The sequence below is a fragment of the Erithacus rubecula genome, assembly GCF_903797595.1.
Source record: "Erithacus rubecula genome assembly, chromosome: 2".
NCBI lineage: Eukaryota > Metazoa > Chordata > Aves > Passeriformes > Muscicapidae > Erithacus > Erithacus rubecula.
In genome coordinates, this window is record NC_136685.1 from 909,363 (window position 1) to 937,154 (window position 27,792).

General features: G+C 60.6%; 3 protein-coding genes across 5 annotated transcripts; all 3 read left to right on the plus strand.

Moving 5' to 3' along the window:
- Positions 1-365: 365 nt before the first annotated feature.
- On the plus strand, positions 366-10,178 carry LOC306798336 (uridine-cytidine kinase-like 1). Its single transcript, XM_079298316.1, has 14 exons — positions 366-686; positions 928-1,034; positions 2,411-2,581; positions 2,953-3,024; positions 3,267-3,456; positions 3,552-3,613; positions 3,888-3,904; positions 4,627-4,725; positions 8,623-8,716; positions 8,812-8,874; positions 8,969-9,091; positions 9,161-9,268; positions 9,340-9,496; positions 9,628-10,178. The coding sequence occupies exons 1-14, from the start codon at positions 380-382 to the stop codon at positions 9,699-9,701; spliced, it is 1,644 nt and encodes a 547-aa protein (XP_079154442.1). The 5' UTR covers positions 366-379; the 3' UTR covers positions 9,702-10,178.
- A 1,001-nt stretch (positions 10,179-11,179) lies between these two features.
- Positions 11,180-13,233, plus strand: DNAJC5G (DnaJ heat shock protein family (Hsp40) member C5 gamma). The gene is made up of 4 exons (XM_079298343.1): positions 11,180-11,406; positions 11,641-11,854; positions 11,954-12,107; positions 12,620-13,233. Exons 1-4 carry the CDS (start codon positions 11,294-11,296, stop codon positions 12,697-12,699), a joined length of 561 nt encoding a protein of 186 aa, XP_079154469.1. The 5' UTR covers positions 11,180-11,293; the 3' UTR covers positions 12,700-13,233.
- Positions 13,234-14,103: 870 nt separating this feature from the next.
- Positions 14,104-17,403, plus strand: TRIM54 (tripartite motif containing 54). 3 transcript variants are annotated; one of them, XR_013773322.1, is made up of 10 exons: positions 14,104-14,393; positions 14,825-14,997; positions 15,304-15,649; positions 15,720-15,953; positions 16,119-16,141; positions 16,231-16,355; positions 16,676-16,777; positions 16,906-16,944; positions 17,141-17,203; positions 17,295-17,403. XR_013773322.1 is itself a non-coding variant. In XM_079298326.1 (10 exons), exons 1-9 carry the CDS (start codon positions 14,226-14,228, stop codon positions 17,149-17,151), a joined length of 1,221 nt encoding a protein of 406 aa, XP_079154452.1. In that variant the 5' UTR covers positions 14,104-14,225; the 3' UTR covers positions 17,152-17,195; positions 17,286-17,403. The 3 variants fall into 3 exon arrangements, 2 of the variants coding, with proteins under 2 accessions (XP_079154452.1, XP_079154453.1); XM_079298326.1 differs by having other exon boundaries at positions 17,141-17,195; positions 17,286-17,403; XM_079298327.1 differs by lacking the exon at positions 17,295-17,403 and having other exon boundaries at positions 14,110-14,393; positions 15,304-15,475; positions 15,554-15,649; positions 17,141-17,235.
- Positions 17,404-27,792: the final 10,389 nt, after the last annotated feature.

The window sequence follows — 27,792 nt, forward strand, 5'->3', positions numbered from 1 at the left end:
GTTGAACCAACCGCTGGCTCCCAGGACACGAGGCACAGGGACAGGCTGGGCAGAGCCCATAGGCAGAGAGAGCACACACACCTTGTGCTGCTGCAGGGCTGGAGCGTCTCTGCTGGGTCAGGCTGAGGAGCAGAGCGGGCCCGGGCAGCCCCGGCTGGGACAGCTCTGGGGAGGGGCTGCAGGGGAGCCCCAGGGACAGCACCAGAGCCACGGCACAGGGTGCACCCCACAGGGTCCCTCTGCACCCCACAGGGTCCCTCTGCACCCCACAGGGTCCCTCTTGGACCTCGCACACCCTTCTCTGCATTCCCAGCTCTGGGGAGGGGGCTGCAGGTGAGCCCCGCGCTGGGGGCGGGGCCCGATCAAGGGGCGGGGCTAGATGGGGGCGGGGCCTGCCGCCCCGGGCCCTCAGCCCGCCCGTCCCGGCAGCCCCCGCGGCCGCGCGGCGATGGCGGCGGCGGGAGCGGAGGCGCGGCGGGAGCGGCGGGCGGCGGCGGAGCCCCCGCTGGGATCGCTGCTCAGCCGGCTGCCGCTGGCGCCCGCCCCGGCCCCGCGGCGCCGCACCGCCAGCCAGTGCAAGCCGGAGCCGCCGCTGCTGCGCACCAGCAAACGGACTATCTACACGGCCGGGCGGCCGCCCTGGTACAGCGAGACCGGCGCGCCCGTAGATGAGGCCTTTGTCATCGGTGAGCGGTGGCACCGGGCCGCGGAGGGGAGGGGATGGGGCTGGATCGGAAAGGAGATGGAGCCGAGGCCGGGCCGAGGAGGGGATGGAGGCCGGAGCGGGCCGGGGTCGGGCTGCAGTCGGAACTCGGAACCAGGCCCCGAGCGGCGGCCGAAAGGGGCTGGGACCGGGACCGGGACCGGGGCGGATCCGGGGCCCTGACGGATCCGGGACCGGGGCGGTGCCCCCGCCGCTCCCCGCAGGCCTGTGCGGCGGCAGCGCCTCGGGGAAGACCACGGTGGCGACGCGGATCATCGAGGCGCTGGACGTGCCCTGGGTCGTGCTGCTCTCCATGGACTCCTTCTACAAGGTGCGGGACGGGGGGCCCGGGGACCGGGACAGCGCGGAGCGGGGCCGGCACTCGGGTTCCAGCGTGCTGCTGATGCTCGGGGCTCCGGGGATCCGGTGTGGCACTGAGCAGTGCCGGTGCCTGTGGATACCAGGATCCGGTGCAGCGCTGAGCAGTGCCGGTGTGCTGGTGCCTGTCCGTGCCAGGATCCGGTGCAGCGCTGAGCAGTGCCGGTGTGCTGGTGCCTGTTCGTGCCGGGATCCGGTGCAGCGCTGAGCAGTGCCGGTGTGCCGGTGCCTGTCCGTGCCAGGATCCGGTGCAGCGCTGAGCAGTGCCGGTGCCTGTCTGTGCCAGGATCCGGTGCAGTGCGGAGCAGTGCCGGTGCCTGTCCGTGCCGGGATCCGGTGCAGTGCTGAGCAGTGCCGGTGTGCCGGTGCCTGTCCGTGCCGGGATCCGGTGCAGCACTGAGCAGTGCCGGTGTGCCGGTGCCTGTCCGTGCCGGGATCCGGTGCAGCGCTGAGCAGTGCCGGTGCCTGTCCGTGCCGGGATCCGGTGCAGTGCTGAGCAGTGCCGGTGTGCCGGTGCCTGTCCGTGCCAGGATCCGGTGCAGTGCTGAGCAGTGCCGGTGCCTGTCCGTGCCAGGATCCGGTGCAGTGCTGAGCAGTGCCGGTGTGCCGGTGCCTGTCCGTGCCAGGATCCGGTGCAGCGCTGAGCAGTGCCGGTGCCTGTCCGTGCCGGGATCCGGTGCAGCGCTGAGCAGTGCCGGTGCCTGTCCGTGCCGGGATCCGGTTGCAGCGCTGAGCAGTGCCGGTGTGCCGGTGCCTGTCCGTGCCAGGATCCGGTGCAGTGCTGAGCAGTGCCGGTGTGCCGGTGCCTGTCCGTGCCAGGATCCGGTGCAGTGCTGAGCAGTGCCGGTGTTGCCGGTGCCTGTCCGTGCCAGGATCCGGTGCAGCGCTGAGCAGTGCCGGTGGCTGTCCGTGCCAGGATCCGGTGCAGTGCTGAGCAGTGCCGGTGCCTGTCCGTGCCGGGATCCGGTGCAGCGCTGAGCAGTGCCGGTGCCTGTCCGTGCCAGGATCCGGTGCAGTGCTGAGCAGTGCCGGTGTGCCGGTGCCTGTCCGTGCCAGGATCCGGTGCAGCGCTGAGCAGTGCCGGTGCCTGTCCGTGCTGGGATCCGGTGCAGCGCTGAGCAGTGCCGGTGTGCCGCTGCCTGTCCGTGCCGGGATCCGGTGCAGCGCTGAGCAGTGCCGGTGCCTGTCCGTGCCAGGATCCGGTGCAGCGCTGAGCAGTGCCGGTGTGCCGGTGCCTGTCCGTGCCAGGATCCGGTGCAGCGCTGAGCAGTGCCGGTGCCTGTCCGTGCCGGGATCCGGTGCAGCGCTGAGCAGTGCCGCTGCCTGCAGGTGCTGGATGAGGGGCAGCAGGCGCTGGCTGCCCGCAGCGACTACAACTTCGACCACCCCGATGCCTTTGACTTCGAGCTGCTCGTCAGCGTCCTGCGCAAGCTCAAGAAGGGCAAGAGCGTGAAGGTGCCGGTGTACGACTTCACCACGCACAGCCGGCGCCGCGAGTGGGTGGGTGCCGTGGGGCACCTCTGGGTGCTGCAGGGCCTGCAAGGCCAAAGGGATGGAGCCATCAGGAATGGGGGACTCATTCTGGGGGGACTGTGCGTGGATCTGCAAACAGTGCACATATGAGGGAGGGACTCAGAGGGGTGCTGGAGAATGGCATTGAGCAGAGACTTGAGATCTGAAGAAAAGTTTGGGGTCTGTCCTGGGCTGGAGCATCATGCACAGGGATGAGCACTGGGTGCTGCAGGATGGTTATGGGGAGCCCCAACACAGTGGTGAGAGCCCAGGGGGGTCAGTGCCCTGTCTGTGTCAGTATTGCTGCCACCGTGGCGTGTGAGAGAAACAGGACAAACCCAGTTTCTGTCTGCCTGCAGAAAACCGTGTATGGGGCCAATGTCATCGTGTTTGAGGGGATCCTGGCCTTCGCCAACAAGGAGCTGCTCAAGGTATCGCTGCCTCAGGTGGCCTCTGGCCCGGGAGGGGATGTGCTGCAGCAGGACAGGCACTGGCCCTGGGTGCCAGTGTGGCAGTGGGGCTGTGGAGTGAGAGGGCACCCCACTTGAGGCAGAGCACTATAATCAGGGACCTCAGGGGAGGTGATGCTGGGTGCCATTGCTGGGTGGTGGAGGAAGTAGCACAGGTGTGGTGAGAGCTGCATAGGGGGTGCTCACCCCTCCCAGTTTTCCAGCTGCTGGACATGAAGGTGTTTGTGGACACGGACTCCGACATCCGTCTGGTGCGGCGGCTGCAGCGCGACATCATGGAGCGCGGCCGGGACGTTGCGGGGGTCATCAAACAGTACAACAAGTTTGTGAAGCCAGCCTTCGAGCAGTACATCGAGCCCACCGTGCAGGTTGCCGACATCGTGGTGCCCAGGGGTGAGGCCTGAGCTGAGCCTGGCGCTGGGAGCGGGTGTTGGGGGGCAGGGCTGGGTCAGCATCCCCCCCACCCGGCTCCTTTGCTCCACTTTCAGGTGGGGAAAACTTTGTGGCACTGGACCTCATAGTGCAGCATGTGCACAGCCAGCTGGAGAAGGTGAGCTGGGGTGAGGAGGAGAAGGGTCCTGCGGGGAGGATGGGGGCAGGATGTGGCACACAGAGCTGTTCTCAAGGCCTAGGGGGGTCTCGACATCATCTCTGTCTTCTCAAAATGCCCTGGCGTGGTGCTTGGGGGAGCAGATCTGTGAGGTGGGCACTGGGGAGGAGGGTGGGGAGCCAGCTGGGCTGTTGTGGCTGTGCTGGGCTGTGAGTGACTGACAGGGTGTCCTTCCTGTTCCCCCATGCTGCGCCGATGACCTCTCATCACCCAGAGGGAGATCACAGTCAGGTACGTGGGACCCACACTGCACAGGAGCCAGTTCTGGGTTGGGGGGACTGCTGGCACCCACTGGATTCCAAGGGATACCTTCTCCCTGTCCCTGCTGGCAGAGCTTTGCTGAGGTGCCTGAGCATAGCTGGTGCTCCCCAGTGCTGCAGTGTTTGTTGTCAGCTCCCTGGGCCTGTCTGGCTGCAGCTGTGGGCTCTGTGACACATCCCACACTCACTGATGTGTGGTGCCCAGGTGTGCCCAGCTCCCTGCCCTGTTCCTGTCCCTGCCTGCAGCAGGGCTCCTGTCCTGGCTGCTGAGTTACCCTGGGCTGTTCCCTTCTGTTGGAGAAGTGCCCTGCATGGTCCCTGCCCCTGGCAGTTCATGTCCCTTTGAGCAGGACAGCCCTTGTCCCTCGCACGGTGCACAGACAGTCCCAGGGTGCTGGGAATGTCCTGCCCTGCAGAGCTGCAGGGCCTGGTGCTGGCCAAGGCCAGCAGAGGCTGCAGCAGCAGTGTGTGTGCTCCAGGAGGTTTGCCCTGGGCTGTTTGGGTAGTCCAGCTCTGGGATCTCATGCCTGCTATCAGACTTGGGGCATTCTTCAGGATCCAGGCAGAGAGGCCGAGCATGATTCTGACCTTCCAAGGGGGTTCTTGTGGAGCCTTCCTTTGGTGGGGTCATGTCCCTCCAGGGCCCAGTGGCTCTGGGGATGCTGCAGAGCTGTGATCCCCTCCCCCCTGCAGGGCAGCCCTGGCCTCTGCCCACCAAGGACAGCCACTGCCGAAGACGCTGAGCGTCCTGGAGAGCACGCCGCAGGTGCGGGGCATGCACACCATCATCAGGTAATCCCTGCCAGCCCCTTCCCTGTGCAGCCTGGGGGGCCCACACACCAGCCCTGTGGTCAGTTTTTCCCCTGGGACCTCCATTGTGGGTGTTGGTGTGGAGCAGGATAGCTGAATGGAGCTGGCCCTGGCCTCATTGGGCACTTCTCTGGTAACCAGATCTCTGCACATCTGATTTGGGTGATTCCTGAGCCAAAGGCAGGCTTTTCCTACAGTAGGAGGGAGCTGCTTGGCTCTTTCCTCACTGGAGCACAGGTGGAGCAGCTGGTGGCATGGAGCAAGGTACCCCTTGCCCCTCTCCCAGGGCACTTGGGTTTAGAGCTAGCTTTAAGAAGGGACTTGGGCAGCTGCTTCTGTGCCTTCACCATTCTTGATCTTCTCATTGCCCTCTGATGCTCCTTTTTTTCAGGTGACAGTAGCATCAGTTAGTGGAGGGTCAAGGGGTGAGGGCTTCAGGACTACCTGGAGGTGCCTTGCTTTTGTGGCTGTGTGTTTCTCCACAGCAGAGAGGGGGTGTTGAGCTCTGGTTCTCTGCCTGCCCACACTGTGGCTGCTGTGGTACCTATGTGTTGGTTTGGGAAGTGTGAGCTCATGTCCTTGTGAGACACCTGGAGAGGACTGAGTGCACTTTCAGTAAGTTTGCAGGTGACACCGTGTGGGGTGGGAAGTGGGTCTGCTGGAGAGCAGGAATGCTCTGCAGAGGGGTTGGGAGGGCTGGATTGATGTGCTGAGACAGGTGGCATGAGGGTAAAGAGGGCCATGTGCCAGGTCCTGCCCTCTGGTCACAAAAACCCCATGAAGCACTCCAGGCTGGAGCAGAGGGGCTGAAAAACTGGAAGGGCCCTGGAGGTGTTGGCTCAACATGAGGGCAAGAAGCCAGTGGCACCTGGGCTGTCCCAGCTGGGCACTGCTGGGGCACCTCCAGTGCTGGGGCAGCTCTGGGCCCCTCCTGACAGGAGAGCCCTGGAGGGGCTGCAGCGTGTCCAGGGAAGGGAACGGAGCTGGGGAAGGGGCTGAGCCCCAGCAGAGGCTGAGGGAGCTGGAAAGGGGCTCAGCCTGGAGAAAAGGGGGCTCAGGGGTGACTTTCTTATTCCCTATAACTTCCTGAGAGGAGGATGCAGCCAGGTGAGGGTTAGGCTCTGCTCCCATGGAAAAGGGGACAGGGAAAAAGAGGAAGCTGCCTCAGGTTGCTCCAGAGGAGATTTAGGTTGGATATTGGGAGCAGTTTCTTCACTGAAGGGACTGTCCAGCCTCAGCACAGCTGCTCCAGGTGGTGTTGGAGTCCCCATCCCTGATGCAAGTTAGAAATCACGTGGCACTTGGAGGTGTGGGCTAGTGGTGGCCTTGGCAGAGCAGCTGGATTTGGTCTCAAAGGGCTTTTCCAACCCAAACAATTTATGATCTTCTGATACTCATGCTCAGAGGTTCATGGGCACCTCCTTTCCTTCTCCTGACTGCTTCCTGCTGTGGAAGCACAGGCTCCAGGTCGTGGCAGTGGAGCAGGTGATGTGGCACCACTGGCAGGGCTCTGTGCCAGCCCCGTGTCCCTCCCCCAGGCTGTGGCTCCACCTTTGTACCACAAGTGCCTGATGACCTTAATCTGCTGAGGCTCAGGGCTGTGCTGGGCTGCCCTGGGGGTGGGTCAGGCTTTCCTGGGTCTGCAGGGCTGTGACATAACTGGCCTCACGTGGCTGTGCTGATTCCATGTGGGATCAGGGCCAGGGGTGGTGGGGAGGCAGCTGAGCCCATTCCAGCTGGTGTATAGGAAATGCCACATTTCAGAGGAACATCAGCTCAGCCTGTCAGCTACCCCTGAAATCCTGCTGGGCAGTGCCTTTCCCAAACCTCTGAGCTGAGGAGCTTTGCTGCCTGGCTGTGTCAGGGGACAGTGAGGCAGCAAATGTTTCTGGTGAGACTTGGCAGCACTCGTTGGCTTCTGTGTCACTTGGCCATGGCACAGGGCTGTTGCTGGTCACCATGTGTGACCATCATGTGGTCACCCTCTGCTCCTGAGGTGCTGCTTTTGCCTGCTGCCCTTCTCTTGGGCCCCCAGAGAGCTCCAGGCTGGTGAGAATTAGCCACATTTCCTGCACCTCTATGTGCATCTTGGCAGATCTGTCTCTGGTCTTTATTAATTGAATCATGGAGTGGTTTGGGTGGGAGGGACGTTTAGAGGCTGCCTAGTTCAGCCCCTGACATCAGCAGGGAACCTTCCACTGCACCCAGTCCCAGCAGCTGTGTGCCACTGCTCCCAGCAGCACAGCCTTTCTGGGCACCTCCACGTGTCCAGCCTGGCACTGCATCACTGCAGAGCTCTGAGCCAGGCTTCTCCTCCCTCCTTTTGCTGCCTGCTGCTCCCCAGTGCAGCTCTCTGGGAGGCAGACAGTCAGTCCCAGTGTGCTGCAGTGTGCTGAGGTTCATCTGCCTCCCTTGTGGGTAGGAGCAGTGTGTTTCCTCAGGCTTCACCCAGGCAGTGATGGCCCCTTTACAGTGCCCTGCCAGCTCAAGAGGTGGGGTGGTGGCACTGATGGATCCTGGTACCCTGTGCTGCCCTCCCTGGCACAGCCCTTCCCCCTGCCCTGCTTGTGCCCTGGGCAGGAAGCTCCATGGTTGTGTCTCTGCACTGTGGCCGGGGTGGTCTCCCCTCCCCAGAGGAGCTGCCCCTGTGGGAGCAGTGTGGGGCCCATCCCACCCAGCCAGGGGCCAGCACAGCTCCGTGGGGACAGCTGGCACTGGGCTGCTGTGGGGCAGGGGGCTGCCAGGCTCCTGCTGCCCCTGGGCTGCTGTGGGTGGATGTGTGGGTGCAGCCCACCTGGAGAGCATGCTGGCAGTTCATGCTGGAAGCCTAGGCAGGGTGCCTGTTCCAGGCCAGGCTGATTTTCTGCCTTCCCTGGGGGCGCTGGCTGTGCCCATGATGTTGGGAATGTCTGTCTGCTGTGGCTGCTGCAGGTGCTCAGCTGTGAGCAGCCCTGGAAAGGCTGCAGGAGCACACAGGGACAGCAGTGACTGTTTGTCCTCCTCTGAGCGCCTCAGTGGGTGTAAGAAATGGCAGATGATGTCTTCAAATGCAGAGTAAAAATATTCAATATCCTTCTGCCTCTTCGGGAGTGTTGCCAGCTCCACCTCTTCCATCTGGGAAGGGACAGGTGTCTGTGGGACTCCTTTGTCCTCATGTTCCCCACTAGGCTGGTGCCAGGGTGCTCCCAGTAGGAAAAGCCATCCACTCTCCCTCTGCTGTGGGGTTAGTGCCCTGCATGCAGGGCTGGCTTTACCTCTCCTGGGGGAGGTTCCCTGGGAGCTGCAGCCCCATGGCAGCTTTGTTCTGGTTTATGTTTACATCTTGCTGCCCTCAGTATGTCAGAGCTGGGAAAAGGGCACAATGGATATTTCAGAGTCACTTGGTTCTTGGCAGTGCTTTATCTCTGACTTGGTGCATAGAGGGGAGAGTTGGGGACGTGTTCAACTCTCTTCTGTCACCCAGCATGCTCAGCCATGGTGCACTATGTCCCCTTCCACAGCAGGGTCCTACTTCATCCTGGCTCTGCTCCTGTTCCCCTCTGGGCTCCCCAACACTCACCCATTGCTCCTGAGTTTGTGCTGCCCTAGAACCGATGGTCCTGCCTGACCTGTTCCTTCTCCCAGCTCTCTCTGATGTCTGTAACTGGTCTGCATCTCCCTCCCAGGGTAGCTGGGGCACTCTTGCCCATGTCCTAAGACAGAAGCTGAGGTGTCAGTGAGCCTCATCCCCACAGTGCTGGTGATCACTGGCTGTGTCACTCCAAGACTGCTCTGTTTCCCGCAGACTGGGACTGCTGTCAACACTGGTTGGCCTCTGGAGCCCCACGTGTGGGGATGGCAGGGGCCCTGTTGTCACCTCCCATGTGTCATTCCTCCTAGGAACAAGGACACGACCAGGGACGAATTCATCTTCTACTCCAAGCGCCTGATGCGGCTGCTGATCGAACACGCCTTGTCCTTCCTGCCGCTGAAGGTGAGTGCCTGCTCTTGGTGTAGCCCCATCTCCCCTCCTGGGTGCCCCAGTCACAGGTCTGGCTCCCCCACCCTCCTGTGCTCCCCTCTCTGCAGTCGGTGACGGTGGAGACGCCGCAGGGCACCATGTACGAGGGGAAGCGGTTCCACCGGCAGCGGGTGAGGCACGAGCCCCGCTCCCCACCAGAGCCCGGCTGCTGGGCTCGGCACACCCCGGAGCACCAGCACACAGCCAGTGTCCTGCCCTCTGCAGATCACCGGCGTGTCCATCCTGCGCGCCGGCGAGACCATGGAGCAGGCCCTGACCGCCGTCTGCAAGGACATCCGCCTGGGCAAGATCCTCATCCAGACCAACCTGGACACGGGGGAGCCCGAGGTGAGCCCTGCTCGGCCCGGCGCGCAGCCCGCGCCGGGGCACGCCACCCAGCCTTGCTTCCCTCCCCAGCTGCACTACCTGCGCCTGCCCAAGGAGATCAGCGAGGACTACGTGATCCTGATGGACAGCACCGTGTCCACGGGGGCCGCAGCCATGATGGCCGTGCGCGTCCTGCTGGTGAGGGCCGGCCGCGCGGCGGGGCGGGCTGCTCTGATCCCGCTGGGCCCTCACATCTCCCCGTGCCGCAGGACCACGACGTGCAGGAGGACAGGATCTTCCTGCTGTCGCTGCTGATGGCCGAGATGGGCGTGCACTCCGTGGCCTACGCCTTTCCCCGTGTGCGCATCATCACCACCGCCGTGGATAAACGGGTCAACGAGGAGTTCCACATCATCCCAGGCATCGGTGAGGGGGCCAGGCTGTGCTTGTACCCCTGACTGGGGCCAGCAGCCCCAGGGGTAGCCTTGTGGCCACACCAGAGGGACTCTGGTGGGGCTGTTGCTGCTGTCCCTTCACTTTGTCCCTTTCTCTGCCAGGTAACTTTGGAGACAGATACTTTGGCACCGATGGCCCCTCAGCCTGGTGCGAGAGCGACAGCATGGACTGCTGAGCTGGTGGCCACAGGAGCACGGGCCAGGCTGGCTGCAGGGCTGGCCCCCATCCCTGCCCCCAGGAGAGGCCCTGAGCCACCAGCTGTGCTCACCTGCCAGCCCTGGCTCTTGGACCTGCACAACAAGCCCCTGCTGCTGGTCTCCCTCTGCCCCAAAGGACCAAGCCTCCCCAGGGAGGAGGAAAAGAGAGGGATGGCCTCTCCTGTGGACCACGGAGAGGGGACATTTAGGGACATTCCTTGCTCCCAGAGCCCTGCCTCTGGGCCTGGGCCAGCACCGTGCCTCCGAAGGGAGTGGGCTCCCTGCGGCTGTGCCTGAGGGGGTGCTCACCTTCTACCCAGGGAAGAGGGGGATGGGGTCCAGTCCAGGCGAGCTCCATGCCTCGAATCCGTATTTATTTGTATTTATTGTGGGCAGCCCCCGGCTCCAGCGGGACCCTCCGACATCAGGGACTGGACCACATGGATCCGCTCTGTCCCCACCACTCCACACTCCATCCTGTTGCCAGGAGTTGGGGTTGGCATCGGGCTGCCTTCCCGGTGCTGTCCCGTTCCCGGGGCGCAGAGTGGTGCTGGTGACCAGGGACTGGTGAGGTGTCCCCGGTGCTGCCCTTGTCGCTCAGGTTCTTTTTCCAAAGGGCAGCGGCAGCCTTTGCCCCCCTCACCCCCGCCTCCGGCGGCAGCAGGAGGCTCCATGGGTGGGGGTCTGCCCCCTACCCCCGCGCTGTCCCGGGCACGGCCGTGCCGTCACCGCCCCCCGCCGCCGTTTTGTACCAATAAAGGAGCAGCGCGATCCCGTGTGCCGCCTCCTGCAGCCGCCGGGCCGGGCTCGGGCGGGGCGCGCCGTGCCCTGGAACCTGCCGTGCCCTGGAACCGGCCGTGCCCTGCGCCGGTGCGGGCTCTGTCCCAGCCGTGCCCTGTCCCGGGCCGCGGGCTCTGTCACTGTCCCTGTCCCTGTCCCAGCCGTGCCTTGTCCCGGGCCGCGGGCTCTGTCCCTGTCCCTACTCTGTCCCTGCCCTGTCTCGGGCCGCGGACTGTGTACTAGACGGTCTCTGTCCCTGTGCCAGCCCTGTCCTTGTCCCTGCTGTGCCCTGTCCCGGCAGTGCCCTGTCCCGCGGCGGGCTCTGTCCCTGCCCCAGCCGTGCCCTGTCCCGTCCCTGTCCCCCTGTCCCAGCCGTGCCCTGTCCCTGTCCCCCTGTTCCTGTCCCCCTGTCCCAGCCGTGCCCTGTCCCTGTCCCCCTGTCCCTGTTCCTGTCCCCCTGTCCCAGCCGTGCCCTGTGCCTGTCCCCCTGTCCCTGTTCCTGTCCCCCTGTCCCGTCCCTGTCCCCCTGTCCCTGTTCCTGTCCCCCTGTCCCAGCCGTGCCCTGTCCCTGTCCCCCTGTCCCTGTTCCTGTCCCCTGTCCCTGTTCCTGTCCCCCTGTCCCAGCCGTGCCCTGTCCCGGTCCCGGCCGGGGCGGCGCCTGCGCAGAGCGGCGCTGTCGCGGGCGGAAGCGGCGGCGGCGGGCGCGGGCGGGCCCGGTGCCTCGGTGCTGCGTCCCGGCCCGGTGCCTCGGTGCTGCGTCCCGTGCGATCCCCCGAGCCCCGGCGCGGCCATGGCGGAGCCGCCGCGGCCGCAGCGGAAGCTGTCGCGGGTCGGGGAGAGCCTGTACCGCGTGCTGGGGCTGCAGAAGGGCAGCTCCCCCGAGGAGATCAAGAAGGCCTATCGGTACGGCGGGGGGCGGCGGGGTCCGCGGGGCGGCCCGGGAGCCCCGGCACGAGGGTCCGTCCCGCGAGCGCGGCCGGGATCGCCACCGGATGGTCCCGGCGCCGGCCAGGGTCGGTTCCGGGGAGCGGGGCTGTGACCCCGTGCCGAGGGTGCTGGTCCCATCCCGGGCTCTGGGTCCGTGCCGGGGAGCGAGGCTGTGACCCCTCGGCGGGGGTCCCCCCCTGCACCCCGCAGGAAGCTGGCTCTCAAGTACCATCCCGACAAGAACCCCGATGACCCGGCGGCGGCCGAGCGGTTCAAGGAGATCAACAGCGCCCACGCCACCCTGAGCGACGCGGACAAGCGGCGCCTGTATGACCAGTACGGCTCCCTCGGCCTCTACGTGGCCGAGCAGTTCGGCGACGATGCCGTCCGGCACTACTTCCTCATGTCCAAGTGGTGGTTCCAGGTGAGCCACCGGCGTCCAGGGCCGGCGGGATGGCGCTGGCGGCTCGGTGTGGCGGGTCCGAGACTGGCCGGGCTCACCGTGCCTCTGTCCCTGTCGCAGGCACTGTTGCTGTGCTGCGGTGCCCTCACCTGCTGCTGCTGCTGCTGCTGCTGCTTCTTCTGCTGCGGGACGTGCTGCCCTCCCAAAGAGGATGAGTCTTACAAGTACGTGGACCCCAAGGACCTGGAGGCACAGATGCGTGCAGAGGAGGGTGGTAAGTCAGGCTGGAGCTCCGCTGGGAGCACCTGTGTTTGTTTTTTGGGGCATTGGGGTCTCCCTGCGTCCCATCTCTTGTGGGGGACAGAGTTCTGGCTCATGCCTTGGGTTGGTTTTAGCTGCAGCTTTTTCTTCCAGCCAGCTCTCAGTGGGCCAGGGCTGGTGACAGTGACAGAGGGAGCCACTGCATGGGCCATGGGTGCACCTTCTTTCCTCTGGACAAAGGCCCCCTGAAAAGGCCTGAAGCTTAGAGACCCTTGGGCCTGTGCCCTTTGGGGCACAAAGCATGGAAGAGTGGCTGTGCTCCAGGGTGGCTCTGTTTCCTGGCACTGGCCATACTGGTGCCAGTGGGGCTGGGTGACTCCTGCAGTGGGGTTGGGGCAGCTCTGCACTGGCCAGGGGGGTGGAAGCTTTGGGCTGTGGGAGCCCCTGTGGGGCTACTGTGAGATTCCTACTCACTGGCACCACAGGATGGGGCTGAGCCACTGATCTGCAGCTCTTCCTTTCCAGATCCTCAGATCCCTGTTGTAGCACAGCCCCCTCCTGCCAGCATGGAGCCGCTGCCAGCCAGCACCAGGAGTGATGCCTGAGGCCGGCCCCATCCCACCTGCTCCCCCAGGACTTGGGGCAGGGATTCTCCTTTGGGACTGTCACTTTCTGGGACCATGGTCCCGCCCCCCCCGACTGGCTCATCAGCCTCGGGAGGGATAGAATCTCAGGTTAATTTGGCCAGCATCAATGCACAGGCTCCTGGGCCCCTGCTCGAGCTCCAGGGCAGTGCCCCTGTGTCCCAGCACTGGTGGCAGTGGCCTGGAGCCCGTGCTGCTGTGGCCCTCTTTAGTGCCTTGCCTGTGCCCCGTTGGGCACCGAGCACCAGGCACGAGCAGAGCTGCTCCAGGCCGAGCTCCGTGGCTCGGGCAGGGGAGCTGAGCGTGTCCAAGACCATTAGCACTGTAACCTCCGGGGCTGGGCTGAGCCCATGTCCCCCTCATGCCACCCTCCCGATGGGTGCTGGGTGCCAAACGCTGCTGTGGGGTTGGGGTGCTTCTGTCTGTACCCCTTCCCTCTGCCCTCTGGGTTTGTCTGGGTTTTTGTGGGCACCATTAAAGGCTGACGGGAGGGGAGTGTGTGTGTGCCTGGGCTCTGTCCAGGGCTGCCGGAGCACTTGGCACCAGGATGTGCCTGTGCCTGCTGTTGTCCCTGCCACGGGCTGTGCCCGTGGATCCTGAGGGTGCTGGACTGCCTGGGGTGTGCAGGAGGCAGGCCATGTCCTGTGTGGAGTGAGCATGCCAAGTGGAGTGAACGTCTCTTGTCTCCTGTCACCCTCTTGGTCCCACTCTCTGTTTTTTGCTGCTGGCTCCCACAGGCTCTGCCCTTCCTGCTCCCTGCTGCTGCAGCCCTGGGGCCCTGCTCGCACTGCCCGGCCCCGCCCGTGCTCCTGCCCTGCTCCCGCTGCCGGCACCGCCCCTGCTCCTCCTGCCCTGCTCCCTGGGCAGCCGCGGCCCTGCCGAGGGCCAGGTCTGGCCGGGATGGCACCGACGGGGGCGCAGTGAGCCGCTTTCCCTTTCTTCCCATCTCTGGTCACCGCCTCTGCTCGCAGCTGCGTGGGCTCTGCCTCACTCCCTAAATATAGACGGTGCCAGGGTGAGCGAGGATGGGGTGTCCTGGCACCAACCCCTCTACCCTGCTGTTCGGGGGGGCTGGCACTGCATTTGGGCTGTGGGATCTGGGGGACCCCAACCTCCCCCAGCCGTGCTGCGTGCAGAGGGGCGCACAGAGTCCCCAAGGTGACTGCCAGCCCTGCGGACCCTGACCGGCCAGCCCCGGTCGCCCGGAGCCTTGGGCGCTCCTCCCCGCGCAGGAGATCCGCGCTCCCGAAACTCAGTCGGTCCCAGGGAAGGAGCCGGTCCCGGTACCAGCCGGTCCCGAGGGGTGGGCAGCAACGGTGACTCAGTGTCACCCGACGCCGCCGACAGCTGCGGCCCCGGCGGGGCGGGGGCGGCTAAAATTAGCGCCGGGGGCCGGGGCCGGGGCCGAAACAAAGCGGGCACCGGGCGGCCGGAGCGGAGCCGCGGGACAGAGCCGGGACGGGCCGGGCCGGACCGGGACCGTGGCCATGAACTTCGCGGTGGGGCTGAAGCCGCTTCTGGCGGAGGCGCGGAGCATGGAGAGCCTGGAGAAGCAGCTCATCTGCCCCATCTGCCTGGAGATGTTCTCCAAGCCCGTGGTCATCCTGCCCTGCCAGCACAACCTCTGCCGCAAGTGCGCCAACGACGTGTTCCAGGTGGGACCCGCCGCTGGGGCGGGTGAGGCGCCGGGACCTCTGTCCCCAGGACCCCAGTCCGGCAGCTGGTGGTCCCGTTATCCCGGGATCCCCGGCCAGCGAGGCGGAGGAGCGGGCGGCACCGGGAGCACCGGGATCCTCTGTACGGGGGGGCCTGGTCTGGCACTGGCACCGGAATCCCGGCGCCGGGACCAGCCGCGGGGAACTCCGGCTGGGCTGCGCTCGGTGCCGCTCCCGGCGGGCCGGGACGGTGAACGGGAGGCAGGGGCCGTGTGTGTGTCCTTGCGCCTGTCCGCACCCGTGGCCGTGCTCTTGCCCGTCCCCCTCTCCGTGCCCGGGGGCTGCGGGGCGCAGATCCGTGCGGGCGGGAGGTGCCGGGAGTGCCAGGGGTGCGGGGTGCCGCCGCCGTGACCCCTCCCGTGTCCCCCCAGGCCTCCAACCCGCTGTGGCAGTCGCGGGGCTCCAGCGCGGTGCCGTCGGGCGGGCGGTTCCGGTGCCCGTCGTGCCGGCACGAGGTGGTGCTGGACCGGCACGGGGTGTACGGATTGCAGCGGAACCTGCTCGTGGAGAACATCATCGACATCTACAAGCAGGAGTCGGCCCGGTCCGGAGGCGTGGGGACCACGGGGCGGAGGGGGCGAGACCTGCGGGTGGCAGCGAGCCCACCGAGGGGGCTGGGGGTGGGATCCCAACAGGAACTGACTGGGGAGTCATGGGGCCGGGGAATATCCCTGGGGCTGGGGGTGTGTCCAGGGCCAGAGGTGTTTCTGGTGCCAGGAGTGTCCCTGGGGTTGGAGGGTTCCCGGGAGCCAGAGGTGTCTCCAGGGCTGAGTGGGTCCTGGGGCCGGTGCTGTCTCTAGGGTGTCTGGGGACCGGGGTGTCCATCTGACACCCCCAACCCCCCCCCCAGACCCCTTCACGCCAAGGCTGAGCAGCACCTCATGTGTGAGGAGCACGAGGACGAGCGAATCAACATCTACTGCCTGCGCTGCGAGGCGCCCACCTGCTCCCTGTGCAAGGTGTTCGGGGCACACAAGGACTGCGAGGTGGCCCCGCTGCCGGCCGTCTACCAGCGCCAGAAGGTGGGGGGCCCCGGGGTCTCGGGGGGGGGCCAGAGGTACCCGCACAGCCACCCTCACATCCCAACCCTCCACTCGCAGAGCGAGCTCAGCGACGGCATCGCCATGCTGGTGGCGGGGAACGACCGGATCCAGGCCATCATCACGCAGATGGAGGAGATCTGCCACACCATCGAGGTTGGCAGCGAGGGGCGCGGCCGCGGGCAGCGCCGGGGGCGCGGCGCATTCCCTGACTCCCGTCCCGCAGGAGAACGGGCGGCGGCAGAAGCAGCACGTGGGGCTGCGCTTCGACGCGCTGTGCGCCGTCCTGGAGGAGCGCAAGAAGGAGCTGCTGCAGAGCATCGCGGCCGAGCAGGAGGCCAAGCTGCAGCGCGTCCGTGCGCTCATCCGCCAGTACGGAGACCACCTGGAGGCCTCCTCCAAACTGGTGGAGTCGGCCATCCAGGCCATGGAGGAGCCCCAGATGGCCCTGTACCTGCAGGTTCTGAAGGGGAACGGGGACATAAGGGGGCTGGGACTGTGTGGTAGTGGGCGGGGGGCTGTGCTCACCCAAAAGGATCTGTGGATGCCCCTGGGTATGCAGGGGTGGACCTGAGATGGGGGTGATGTCCGGGAGACACTGATCCCTCCTCACTTTCCTTCACAGCACTCCAAGGAACTCCTGAAAAAGTGAGTGGGAAGTATGGGGGGAAAGGCCTGTGGCTGGTGGCCCTCTGGGTGCTGGAGCCTGCAGCTCCCAAGGTGTCTCTGCCCTGCAGGATCACTGACATGTCCAAGGCATCGATGAGCAGCCGCCCTGAGCCCGGCTATGAGAATATGGACCACTTCTCCATCAACGTGGACTATGTGGCTGAGATGCTGAGGACCATCGAGTTCCAGACAGGTGCCTGCCCTGGGGAAATTGCTGCTGTCCCAAAGGCACACTGGGGCTGCCTGGGGTGCCCAGCCCTCAGACAAGCAGAACCCCCCTCATCACATGCCCTGTGTGAAGATCCCACACAGGGCTGGGGATGTGACCCCAGCAGTGCTAAGGCACTGCCCGGGGACCCTGGTGGGTCACTCCTGCCCCAGGTTCCCCCTGATTCCCACACTTGGAACATCCTGGAGTGTCCTTCTTGGTCACCTCCCTCCTGGCACGGGCTGGTGTATCCCCATGCTGCAGGAGGGAGGGAAGGTGCCAGCTGAGCTGTGCCCTGCCCACAGAGCCACTGGGCGAGGATGAGGGCGATGCACCTGGGGACGGCAGCGAGGCAGCGACGGATGAGGACAGGCTGGACAGCCTGGAGGTGCCCGAGGCTGCTGAGGGTCAGTGCATGCCCTGGTGCCCAGTGCCGTGCCCAGTGCCATGCCTGCTTGGCTGTGCCATGGCCCACGTGTGGCAGCACGGCTCCCTGGGGTACCCTGGGCACATCTGGTTCCCTTTTCCTCTGCAGATGTGGGGCCGAGGCAGAAACCAGCCAGTTCTCCCCACGGTGAGACCCCCATGGGGAGGGAGATGGGCACAACTTGTGGTGCCATGGGGCAGAGGAGACACTCCTGGGAATGGGGATGAGGATGTGGATGGGAAGGTCACACCTCAGGCTCCCCCCAGGCCATCCCCATGTCCCTGCTGCAGGGAGTGGGAAGGGGGGCCCGGGGTCACAGGCCTGAGTCTCCTTTTCTTCACAGGTCAGCACTGAAATGAAGCCGTGGGGTAATGCTGGCATGCCCTCAGCTGTGTCACCCCTGTCACCCCTGCCCTTGCTGTGACTGTCCCTGTCACCCCTGCCCTGGCTGTGGCTGTACCTGTCACCCCTGCCCTTGCTGTGGCTGTCCCTGTCACCCCTGCCCTGGCTGTGGCCACCCCTGGCACTCTCAGGCGAGCTCCATTCCTGCTGCTGGAATTCCCCGAATGGGCGCTGGCCCTCTACTACATTAAAAGTGTGTGAGGACACGCTGTCCGGTGTGGTGTTTGGTGGGCCGGAGGCGGGGGGCTGAGACCCCAGAGCCCAGCCCGGGCGCTGTGAGCCGGTTTTGGGGTGAGGACGCTCGGGTGTCCCCGTCCCGCCACCCCCGCCGGGTGCCCGCGGCAGCGCCGTGCCCGAGCTCCGAGCAAACACCGCCGGGATGAGCTGGCAGGGTACACACACACAGCGGCACCAGCGCCGCGGCCCCGAGCCCCGCACGCTCCCCCGGGACCACCGGGCAGCCGCGGCTGCGTCACCGCCCCGGCCGGTCGCCATGGAGGCGCGGCCAGTGATGCACATGGCCAGCGGTCCAGGGCTGTGCGACCCTGGAGATGGACGGGCCCCCGGGACGGACGGGCCCCCGGGATGGACGGGCCCCTGGAGATGGACGGGCCCCCGGGATGGACGGGTCCCCGGGATGGACGGGCCCCTGGAGATGGACGGGCCCCCGGGATGGACGGGTCCCCGGGATGGACGGGCCCCCGGGATGGACGGGCCCCTGGAGATGGACGGGCCCCCGGGATGGACGGGTCCCCGGAATGGACGGGACCCTGGAGATGGACGGGCCCGCGGGATGGACGGGACCCTGGAGATGGACGGGTCCCCGGGATGGACGGGTCCCCGGGATGGACGGGCCCCCGGGATGGACGGGCCCCAGGGATGGACGGGCCCCCGGGATGGACGGGTCCCCGGGATGGACGGGACCCTGGAGATGGACGGGCCCGCGGGATGGACGGGCCCCTGGAGATGGACGGGTCCCTGGAGATGGACGGGTCCCTGGAGATGGACGGGTCCCCTGGTTCTGTTCGGGTCCCCCTCGGGCTGGACAGGTCCCCTCGGGCTGGACTCCACGGGGTGGTCCCCGCTGCCACACCCTGCCCAGCTGGGGGACACCGGGGGCTGAGCCTGGCCCGGGGCTGGGTGCGCGGTGCCGGGTGACAGGCGGGACAGCTCTGCTCTGCCGTGTCCCCGAGCTGTCACTCCGAGCAGAGGCGGTGTGACTGCCAGGGGCCCGGCCCAGCTGCTCCTTCACTCACCAGAACCAGAACCAGCACCAGCTGCTCCCTCCAGCACACCATTCTGTGCTCTTCACTCACCAGAACCAGAACCAGCTGCTCCCTCCAGCACACCATTCTGTGCTCTTCACTCACCAGAAACGTGCCCAGGAGCTCTGGGTGCTCCCTGGGGAGCGTGAGGGGCTGTGGATTCCCCCTGCCCACACCAGCCATCTGTGGGTGCAGTGTTTGCCTTCCTCCCTCATTCAGGGATGCTCCCTTGTCACCACCACCCTCCCAGGGGACCCTCAGCCCTCAGCTGGGTCCTGGCAGGAGCTGTGGGGGTCTCAGGCTGCTGGAGCAGGGTCCTGGCAGGAGCTGTGGGGGTCTCAGGCTGGAGCAGGGTCCTGGCAGGAGCTGTAGCCCTGTGGGGGTCTCAGGCTGGAGCAGTTCTGGAGGGACTGTCCCGCTGGATGGGGAGCAGTCTGTGCAGAGCCCCAGCCCCTGGGAAGGAGTCACTGGAGGAGCTGCAGAGTCTCCCTCCCTCCCTCCCACACTGGAGCAGGACAAGGACTCCCCTCCCTGAGAGGGAACCACGAGAACAGACTGAGACTCCATTCCCATCTCACTGCACCATTGGAAGAGGGGGAGAAGCAGGAATAAAGCTAAGCCTGGGATGGAGGGAGGGGCGAGGGGAAGGTGTTTTGGGAATTTGTTTTACTTCTTGTTACCCTTTTGTGATTTGATTGGTAATTGTCCCAAATCAAGTCTGCTTTGCCCATGACAGTAATTGATGAGCTTTCTCTGGCCTTGGCCTGAACCATGAGCTCTCCTTATATCTTCTCTTCCCTGTCCAAGTGTGTGTGGGGGTGATGGAGCAGCTTTGGTGGGCACCTGGTGTCCAGCCATGCTCAATCCATCACACATAAAATGCCAATTACCTTCCTCTTGGCTCATTGTTAAACCCAAGGAAAATCCTTACAGGGATTTGGGACTTAAGGGGCAGTATCAGATTTAAATCTAAGATTAAAATTCCCCAATCCAAAGGGTCCTGCACTGATTGTGACACTGGAAAACCCGGGGGTTTTACTGCTGGAGTTTGAATTTTCCCAATGGATGGGACAAAGCTGTAAAGTAACAACACAACATATTATACAATGGGTCACCATAAAGCAACAACACATTATAGAAGTACTTCACTTGCAAAATTAATTTACCTGAACAGATTAAAAAATTAAAGAACATACTTCTGTGTCCTCAGTCAGTTGGAACATCAGGTTTCCAGTTTGGTGTGAATTCCAATTGTGTGTCTTGTCCAGATTCAGGGACCCTTTTCCCACGTGCAGGGGATCCCAGAGTTGATTCCTGTCCTTTCCACCACAGTGTATGTCCTGTCTCTGCTGGGAAAGTGCCTTCCCACCTGTCTGGAAGAGCCTCATGCTTTGCTCAGACACAGACCCCTGCTCCAGGCTGAGGAGGCTGCCCAGGTACCCGAGGGAAGGGTGGCCTGTGAATGAGGAAAAGGCTGAGAAACAGAAATTAAATGTTTCTTGGCTCTGCTGTCCCTGCACACAGCTGATCCCAAGGTCACAAGGCTCTGCCTTCCACGGCATTTCCAGAACTTTCCTGCCTGCCCCAGGGACTGACAGCAGCCCCTGTAAGAGCCAAAGGTGATGCTGCACTCCAGCCTTCCATTCCAGCTTTCTGCCTCTCTGTCTGACTCATCCTTTCTGTCCTGCTGGACTGCGAGACCCATGAGGTCTGCAGTTCCCACTGTGAAAGTTTGGACACTTCCTGCACCATTTCTGCTGTAAAATTAATTATCTGTAGGAATTCCTTCTGGGACACCCAATCTTAGTGTTGTTCTTTTTAAGAAACTCTAATCACTTCTCTGGTTGATGCAACAGGGGAAAGCCCTGGTGTCACAGACAACTGGGAAATAAACTCTGCAGCCAATTTGCTTGGTGAGAAAGTTAACATTGCTGTGTTAGGAGTGCTGATGGAAATTCTCCTAAAGCATGAGTGCCCAGTAACCTAACAGAGCAGGTTATATTCCTGAAACTAGTACACATTCACCACATTTCCTGAGTACAGGCAGAAATGCTAATAATTTCTGAAGGCTTATTTTGCTGTGGTTTCAGATCTTCTGATGAATCTTTTCTCCCTGAGAGTATTTTAAATAAGTTGTTGGGTCATAAGGTGCTTCTCTTATCATTCTTTGCCCTAACACACAATCCTTGCTCTCAAAACTAAGATATTGGCTGATACATATTAATTTCTAATATAGGTAAATAAGGGAGCGATAGCTGGGACAAGATAGTCACAGACCACTGCCCTTCCTAACAGTCTGGGTGATGTGCATTGATCTTTAAACAGATTTAACACTTTTTAGGTTGTTTTTTAAATACCAGTTATTTTTACACTCAAGACTTGAGGCTACAGTTCTGCCAGAGGTTTTTTCCCAGTGAGTTCCCCCATGTGGCTCCTCTGCCACCTTCCTCATGAGGTGGGGAGTTATTACCTGTCTGCTGGGTGCAGCCCACCATCCTTCAGGGCAGATTTCAGCATCTAACACATTTACCACGTCCTCTCTTTGCCAGCCAGGCCATTTGCAGGGTTCTCTGGGTGTCTCTGGGGTTTCTCTGGGGTTTCTCTGGTTTCTCTGGGGTTTCTCTGGGGTTTCTCTGGGGTTTCTCAGGGTTTCTCAGGGTTTCTCTGGGGTTTCTCAGGGTTTCTTTGGGGTTTCTCAGTGTTTCTCTGGGGTTTGTCTGGGGTGTCTCTGGGGTTTCTCTGGGGTTTCTCAGGGTTTCTCAGTGTTTCTCTGGGGTTTCTCTGGGGTTTCTCTGGGTTTCTCTGGGGTTTCTCTGGGTTTTCTCTGGGGTTTCTCTGGGTTTCTCTGGGGTTCTCTGGGTGTCTCTGGGGTTTCTCTGGGGTTTCTCTGGGTTTCTCTGGGGTTTCTCAGGGTTTCTCTGGGGTTTCTCTGGGGTTTCTCTGGGTTTCTCTGGGGTTCTCTGGGTGTCTCTGGGGTTTCTCTGGGGTTTCTCTGGGTTTCTCTGGGGTTTCTCAGGGTTTCTCTGGGGTTTCTCTGGGGTTTCTCTGGGTTTCTCTGGGGTTTCTCTGGGTTTCTCTGGGGTTTCTCTGGGGTTTCTCTGGGGTTTCTCTGGGGTTTCTCTGGGTTTCTCTGGGGTGTCTCTGGGTTTCTCTGGGTTTCTCTGGGGTTCTCTGGGGTTTCTCTGGGGTTTCTCAGGGTTTCTCTGGGTTTCTCTGGGGTTTCTCTGGGGTTTCTCTGGGGTTTCTCTGGGTTTCTCTGGGTTCTCTGGGGTTTCTCAGGGGTTTCTCTGGGGTTTCTCAGGGTTTCTCTGGGGTTTCTCAGGGTTTCTCTGGGTTTCTCTGGGGTTCTCTGGGGTTTCTCTGGGGTTTCTCGGGGTTTCTCTGGGGTTTCTCTGGGGTTTCTCTGGGTTTCTCTGGGGTTCTCTGGGGTTTCTCAGGGTTTCTCTGGGGTTTCTCAGGGTTTCTCTGGGGTTTCTCTGGGGTTTCTCAGGGTTTCTCTGGGGTGTCTCTGGGGTTTCTCTGGGGTTTCTCAGGGTTTCTCTGGGGTTTCTCTGGGGTTTCTCAGGGTTTCTCTGGGGTTTCTCTGGGGTTTCTCAGGGTTTCTCCGGGGTTTCTCTGGTGTTTCTCTGGTGTTTCTCTGGGGTTTCTCAGGGTTTCTCTGGGGTTTCTCTGGGGTTTCTCTGGGGTTTCTCAGGGTTTCTCTGGGTTTCTCTGGGGGTTTCTCAGGGTTTCTCTGGGGTTTCTCTGGGGTTTCTCAGGGTTTCTCTGGGTTTCTCTGGGGTTTCTCAGGGTGTCTCTGGGGTTTCTCTGGTGTTTCTCTGGGGTTTCTCTGGTGTTTCTCTGGGGTTTCTCTGGGGTTTCTCTGGGGTTTCTCTGGGGTTTCTCTGGGTGTCTCTGGGGTTTCTCTGGGGTTTCTCTGGGTTTCTCTGGGGTTTCTCTGGGGTTTCTCTGGGGTTCTCTGGGGTTTCTCTGGGGTTTCTCAGGGTTTCTCTGGGGTTCTCTGGGGTTTCTCTGGGGTTTCTCTGGGTTTCTCTGGGGTTTCTCTGGGGTTTCTCTGGGGTTTCTCAGGGTTTCTCTGGGGTTTCTCTGGGGTTTCTCAGGGTTTCTCTGGGGTTTCTCTGGGGTTTCTCAGGGTTTCTCTAGGGTTTCTCAGGGTTTCTCTGGGGTTTCTCTGGGGTTTCTCTGGGTTTCTCTGGGGTTTCTCAGGGTTTCTCTGGGGTTTCTCTGGGGTTTCTCTGGGGTTCTCTGGGGTTTCTCTGGGGTTTCTCTGGGGTTTCTCTGGGGTTTCTCAGGGTTTCTCTGGGTTTCTCTGGGGTTTCTCTGGGTGTCTCTGGGGTTTCTCTGGTGTTTCTCTGGGGTTTCTCTGGTGTTTCTCTGGGGTTTCTCTGGGGTTTCTCAGGGTTTCTCAGGGTTTCTCTGGGGGTTCTCTGGGGTTTCTCTGGGTTTCTCTGGGGTTTCTCAGGGTTTCTCTGGGGTTTCTCTGGGGTTTCTCTGGGGTTTCTCTGGGTTTCTCTGGGGTTTCTCTGGGGTTTCTCTGGGGTTTCTCTGGGGTTTCTCTGGGGTTCTCTGGGTTTCTCTGGGGTTTCTCAGGGTTTCTCTGGGTTTCTCTGGGGTTTCTCTGGTGTTTCTCTGGGGTTTCTCTGGGTTTCTCTGGGGTTTCTCTGTTGGGATGAGCTTTGCAGGGTGTTGTTCCCATCCTTTGAGGCAGCTGTGTGCCCACTAACAGTCTCTGTGTTGCTTGTCTGTGTTTCTTGGGGATCCCTGGAGGTTCACAGCCCTCTCTCTCTCTTTCCAAATGCCTCCATGGGCATGGAGCACTCCAAGTTTTGAGTCAGTCCTGTATTTCTAGCCCATTTTGAGTCAGTCCTGTATTTCCAGCCCATTTTGTGCTCAGTGTGGGAGCTCCTGTGCCATCAGCTCTGCTGCCTGAGCTGGTTTGGGGTCAGAGCTCTGGCTCCTGTCCCCTGATGCTGGGTCAGCACTGCACTCCTGCCCTTCTGACCATCCCTCACAAAGCTCTCCCATCTGGAGAGTTTGCCTTCAGCCTCCTCCAGAGGAGTGTCCTGGGGATCCTCTCGGCTGGAGTCACTGTTCAGTGCTGGATTCTGCATTCCAAGCCCCTCCTGCATTGTCCTCTAATCTCTCAGGTTCAGGATTCTGTGGCAGATAGACTTCAGCCTCCAAAGCTTTTTTTTTTTTTTTTTTTTTTTTTTTTTTTTTTTTTTTTTTTTTTTTTTTTTTTTCCAGGAATATGAGCTGTTTGATAACACCAGCCAACCAGAAGAGTGGTTGATGAATGCCAATAAATGTTTGAATTAATCACGGCTAGGTGACTCTAAAATCCATTTTCCAGTGTTTCTCAGGGGTTAGTCCTTGCTCTGTTCTTCCTCCCTGAATTTTCTTTCTTATTTTTTGGGTGATTAGCACAGCAAAGGATAAATTTTTAACTACCCTTTCTGTAAAACTTTGCATCTTGCACCCAAAGGATTTTTTGCTGAAAGCAGTGATGCATCTGCTCCTCTGTGTGTCTCTTGATGCAGCCTTTAAAGTTGGAATTCTATTTTCTCCAAGAGCTGTTTTCCAGGTGTTTCCCACCACCCTTCTTTATTTTTAGTGCAGTTAGGCTGTTCCACTCACTGCTTCTCTCCCTTGGTGTAATTTGTTGGAAATGGATCTACACACATTTGTGGATTCAAAGCTCCTTCACAACTTGGTTTCCTCAATGCAGCTTCCTCCACTGCTGGATCTGCTCTTCTATTTCCCTTTACAATATCTGGAATCTTTTCCTGTGGGGTTTTGCAATGTATTATTGTGATGTTCTGTGGCTGAAGAAATGCTTTCCATCTCTTTGGAATTTCAGCCACATATTTTTCTGAACTCCCCTGTGAGGACAAAACTCCTTGCTGTTCCCAAACTGTTCCATGAGCATGGGCTGTGCCAGGGCACCTTTTGAGCTGGTGTGAATATTGACTTCCCTTCCTCAGCCAGGTCCAAGTGGGAGCTCCCAGTCTGGTTTTCTGGGAGAGCTGCTCATGGGCTGTGCCTTGTTTCCAGTGCCTGCATGGCAGTGACCACAGTGTGCCCAGATGTCCAGTCTCCATTTTCCATCTCACTCCTCCTACTCAGCTGGGGCAGCAAATCCCTCCCCAGAAATGGCAAAGGAGAAAGGGATGGGGTCACTCTGTGCCCCCAGCCATGAATCCCATGGGATGTGAAATGCTCTGAGGGATTTCCTGCCCCTGAGGAATTTCCTCTCTGTTTTTGCTTAAAGGTTCTTCACAGTAACTACAGAATGAACTGCTCCATCCTCCACTGGAAAATCCACTGTTTAATTCCCCAGTTTAGCTGGGATCAAAGGCTTGGCCAGGGAAATGGGGGAGATGCCTCTGCTCCCCTTCAGTCCAGCCTCATCTCTGACTTTACCTTCTGTCTCTTTGCGAGTCAGGGCTGCTCCTTTTCCCAGAGCTCTTCCTGTCTGGATCAGGCACCCTGGTACTTTTGGAGGGGTTTTAAACCCCACCCTCAGCCCCAGCCTCATCCCTGAAATTGCCTGATCCTGACAATGGATCCAGAAATTTCTCTTGGTTCTCCTTCTCTTCTACTTCTCCCTTATCCTTACAGGCATCACCTGGGAAATAACCATCCCCTCCACTTCTCTATCCTGGAGTTTCTTTCTAAGACCAGGTGCCAGCTGCCCAAAAATCCTGTTAGACAGTATCTGCTTCCTTCTCTTGCTGGATCTGAACCCATCACTTTGGGAGCCACTTCTCACAATCTTTCATTCAAAGCCAGTGGGACTCCTTGGCTCCCTCTTTCCTTCATGCAACTTCACAAGGTGTTTCAGTTTCTTCACTTCCTCTGAGAATCCCAATGAAATAATTGTTTAGTATAATTTTAATGAATCTCACAAGCATTCTGACTGAGATCTCACTCTGGGGCATTCTTAGGATGAAATCTGTGAGGATTTGGGATGCCATGGACCTTTGGATCTAATCTTGTTTATCTAACTCTTTCTTCTCAATCCTCTTCCATTCCTCACAGGGAAACAAACATTCCAGGAGAGCCTGGATGTCCCCCTGGTTTGGATTATGAATTGACACCATGGTTTTAATCACACTAACATTCCATCAGGATCTCTGATGTGATCCTGCTCGCTGCTTAGCCAAAGTGAGACTGGCAGCAGCTCATCCACTGCCTCTGCCCCAGCCCCACCTGCTGCCCTAAATCTGCTTCTGGTACCGATTTACCTTTCTCCCTGATCCTACTGGAAACGGGGATCCCTCAAAACCACAGATCCCTCAAAACCAGGCACCCTGCTCACCCCCAGCTGCCATCCTTCTGTTGGAGGAGCTGCCAATAGATGGACTTTGGTTTTTTGTTTCTTTTATTTTCTTGTCCCATATGACAAGTATCTTTCCCCTTTTCCTCTTTTCTTCATTTCCCAAAGGATATATTCCATTTTGATGCTTTTGAATCTACTAAACCTAATATACTGATATTTTCTTACTTTATTTCTTAAAGTGAATACCAGATCTACATGAGGGACTTCATCCCATCCATTTTGCTTCCCATAAAGTAAAACTATAAAATGGTATTATATTTTAAAGACCTGTTGTTTTCTGGCCATTTTTCACCATCATCTAATTCAGAACGAGGCAAACATTGGTTACAGTATCTTTTCAATTTATCTCGAGTCATAGGGTCGCCCTAACTCTTCAGGAGATAAAAGCAGGATTCCTAGGGAAGCAGAGGAACTCATTTTAGTTGTGGAATTTCCAGTGTTTCGTGCACAATCCCAATGCACACATCCAAATCCCAGTTTTCACATCACCAGCTCTGCATGTGAAAGCCTTAAAAATCCAAGACGTGCATCACCAAACTTCAGTTTACGGAATCAGATTCTTCAGATTCTTCAAACCCCAAATCCTACTTCTTGGCGATTTCCAGCCACCCCTCCACCAGGGAAATGTGTGGGTGTGCTGTGCCACTGCTGCCCTGGTGCCAGGGCTGAGGCTGGTGTGTGCTGGAATTCACCCTGCCAAGCCCTTTGCCCAGAGTGGTCACTCAGTCGGGGCAGGACACTCTGCCCATCCCATCTGGGTCACCAAAACCAGCTGCAGGCTTCCACTGACAATCCACAAATCGAGGTAAGGGATTCCTGGTTTCATTCCAGTTAGTGCAGAGCCAGAGCTAAGGATTTCCCCAAGGCTGCTTCCTGATCATCAGAACTTTATTTACACATTTGAGCAAAGAACCAGCATTCACTGGTCACCAGTTACAGAATTGTTATTTATCAGGACTCAAACTCCTCCTTGCTGGGTGTAAGTCCCTCCTCATGCTGACCACTCCACAGCTGCAGCTCTTTCCTCCCTTTGAGTTGGGGTCCATTCTGAGTTGGTCAGTGGGTCAGGGATTGTGATCTCCTGTTGCCAGAATTACCTTTCTTTTCCCCTGGTCCTGGTGACACTCCTGGTGCCCCCACCCAGCCAGCCCATGGCTCCCAGGATGATCTTCCCTTTCCCTTAGAGGATTCATGAGCCTACGAGGTTCATGATGTAATTCCTGGACAAGTGTTCAACTACAGCTACTGAGGGACACAAGGGACAGTGAAATCCTCAGTGTGACCCTGAGTCAGGGAGGGCAGTGACATCCCTTCCCACTGGCTGAGGAGGATGGAGGGGGAGCCCTCCCCTCCATGAAGAGAGGAGAGCTGTGGATGCAGCACCACGGCCAGGCTGGGGCTTCCTGGAGCAAGGATGTGGAATCTGGAGTCCAGGAAAGGGTCAGAGCAATGCCAAAGGAACAGGAGCATCTGCTGCACGAGGAGGAATTGGAATGTTTTAGGGTTTCCATGTGTATCCTTGCCCAATGGGAGAGAAGGAGGGAGCCAGGCTCTTCCCAGTGGAGCCCAGTGACAGGACCAGCAGCAACCAGCAAAACCGGCCTGCAAAGATTTGTGTTTCTTTGCAGTGAGGCTGATCACACAGGGTGCCTGGAAGAGGCTGCCCAGAGGGGCTGTGGTCCCTCCACACAGCTCCCACGGTGGTGGGAAGCCACTCACAGCTGTGTGAGGGCCAAGAGGCCCCCAGAGCCCCCCCAGCCCCAGCCCTGCTCGTCAGGCTGTCCAAGCCAATCTGGTATAAATATCTCCTAGGAGGGATTGTCCCACAACAATCCTTCTTGCCAGCATGGCTTTCAGCTCCTGGGTACTCATGCTCTGGTGGGATTTCCCCTTTCAAATCCCGGTGGCCACAGCATGAACAGCTGGAGCCCGTTCTCAAAGGCTGAGCCCTCCAGCTGCTTTGGCTCTTGGAGCAGCCACTGGGTC

What these genes read in the sequence shown, in the direction of transcription:
- TRIM54 (XM_079298326.1), top strand. Translation starts at nt 14,226, where the DNA reads ATGAACTTCGCGGTGGGGCTGAAGCCGCTTCTGGCGGAGGCGCGGAGC. An exon ending in GCGCCAACGACGTGTTCCAG is followed by an intron (nt 14,394 to 14,824) that starts GTGGGACCCGCC and finishes GTGTCCCCCCAG; the next exon opens with GCCTCCAACCCGCTGTGGCA. An exon ending in TCCAAGGAACTCCTGAAAAA is followed by an intron (nt 16,142 to 16,230) that starts GTGAGTGGGAAG and finishes TCTGCCCTGCAG; the next exon opens with GATCACTGACATGTCCAAGG.
- LOC306798336 (XM_079298316.1), top strand. Translation starts at nt 380, where the DNA reads ATGGGGGCGGGGCCTGCCGCCCCGGGCCCTCAGCCCGCCCGTCCCGGC. An exon ending in CGACATCGTGGTGCCCAGGG is followed by an intron (nt 3,457 to 3,551) that starts GTGAGGCCTGAG and finishes CTCCACTTTCAG; the next exon opens with GTGGGGAAAACTTTGTGGCA. An exon ending in GGCATGCACACCATCATCAG is followed by an intron (nt 4,726 to 8,622) that starts GTAATCCCTGCC and finishes CATTCCTCCTAG; the next exon opens with GAACAAGGACACGACCAGGG.
- DNAJC5G (XM_079298343.1), top strand. Translation starts at nt 11,294, where the DNA reads ATGGCGGAGCCGCCGCGGCCGCAGCGGAAGCTGTCGCGGGTCGGGGAG. An exon ending in TGTCCAAGTGGTGGTTCCAG is followed by an intron (nt 11,855 to 11,953) that starts GTGAGCCACCGG and finishes TCCCTGTCGCAG; the next exon opens with GCACTGTTGCTGTGCTGCGG. An exon ending in GATGCGTGCAGAGGAGGGTG is followed by an intron (nt 12,108 to 12,619) that starts GTAAGTCAGGCT and finishes CTTCCTTTCCAG; the next exon opens with ATCCTCAGATCCCTGTTGTA.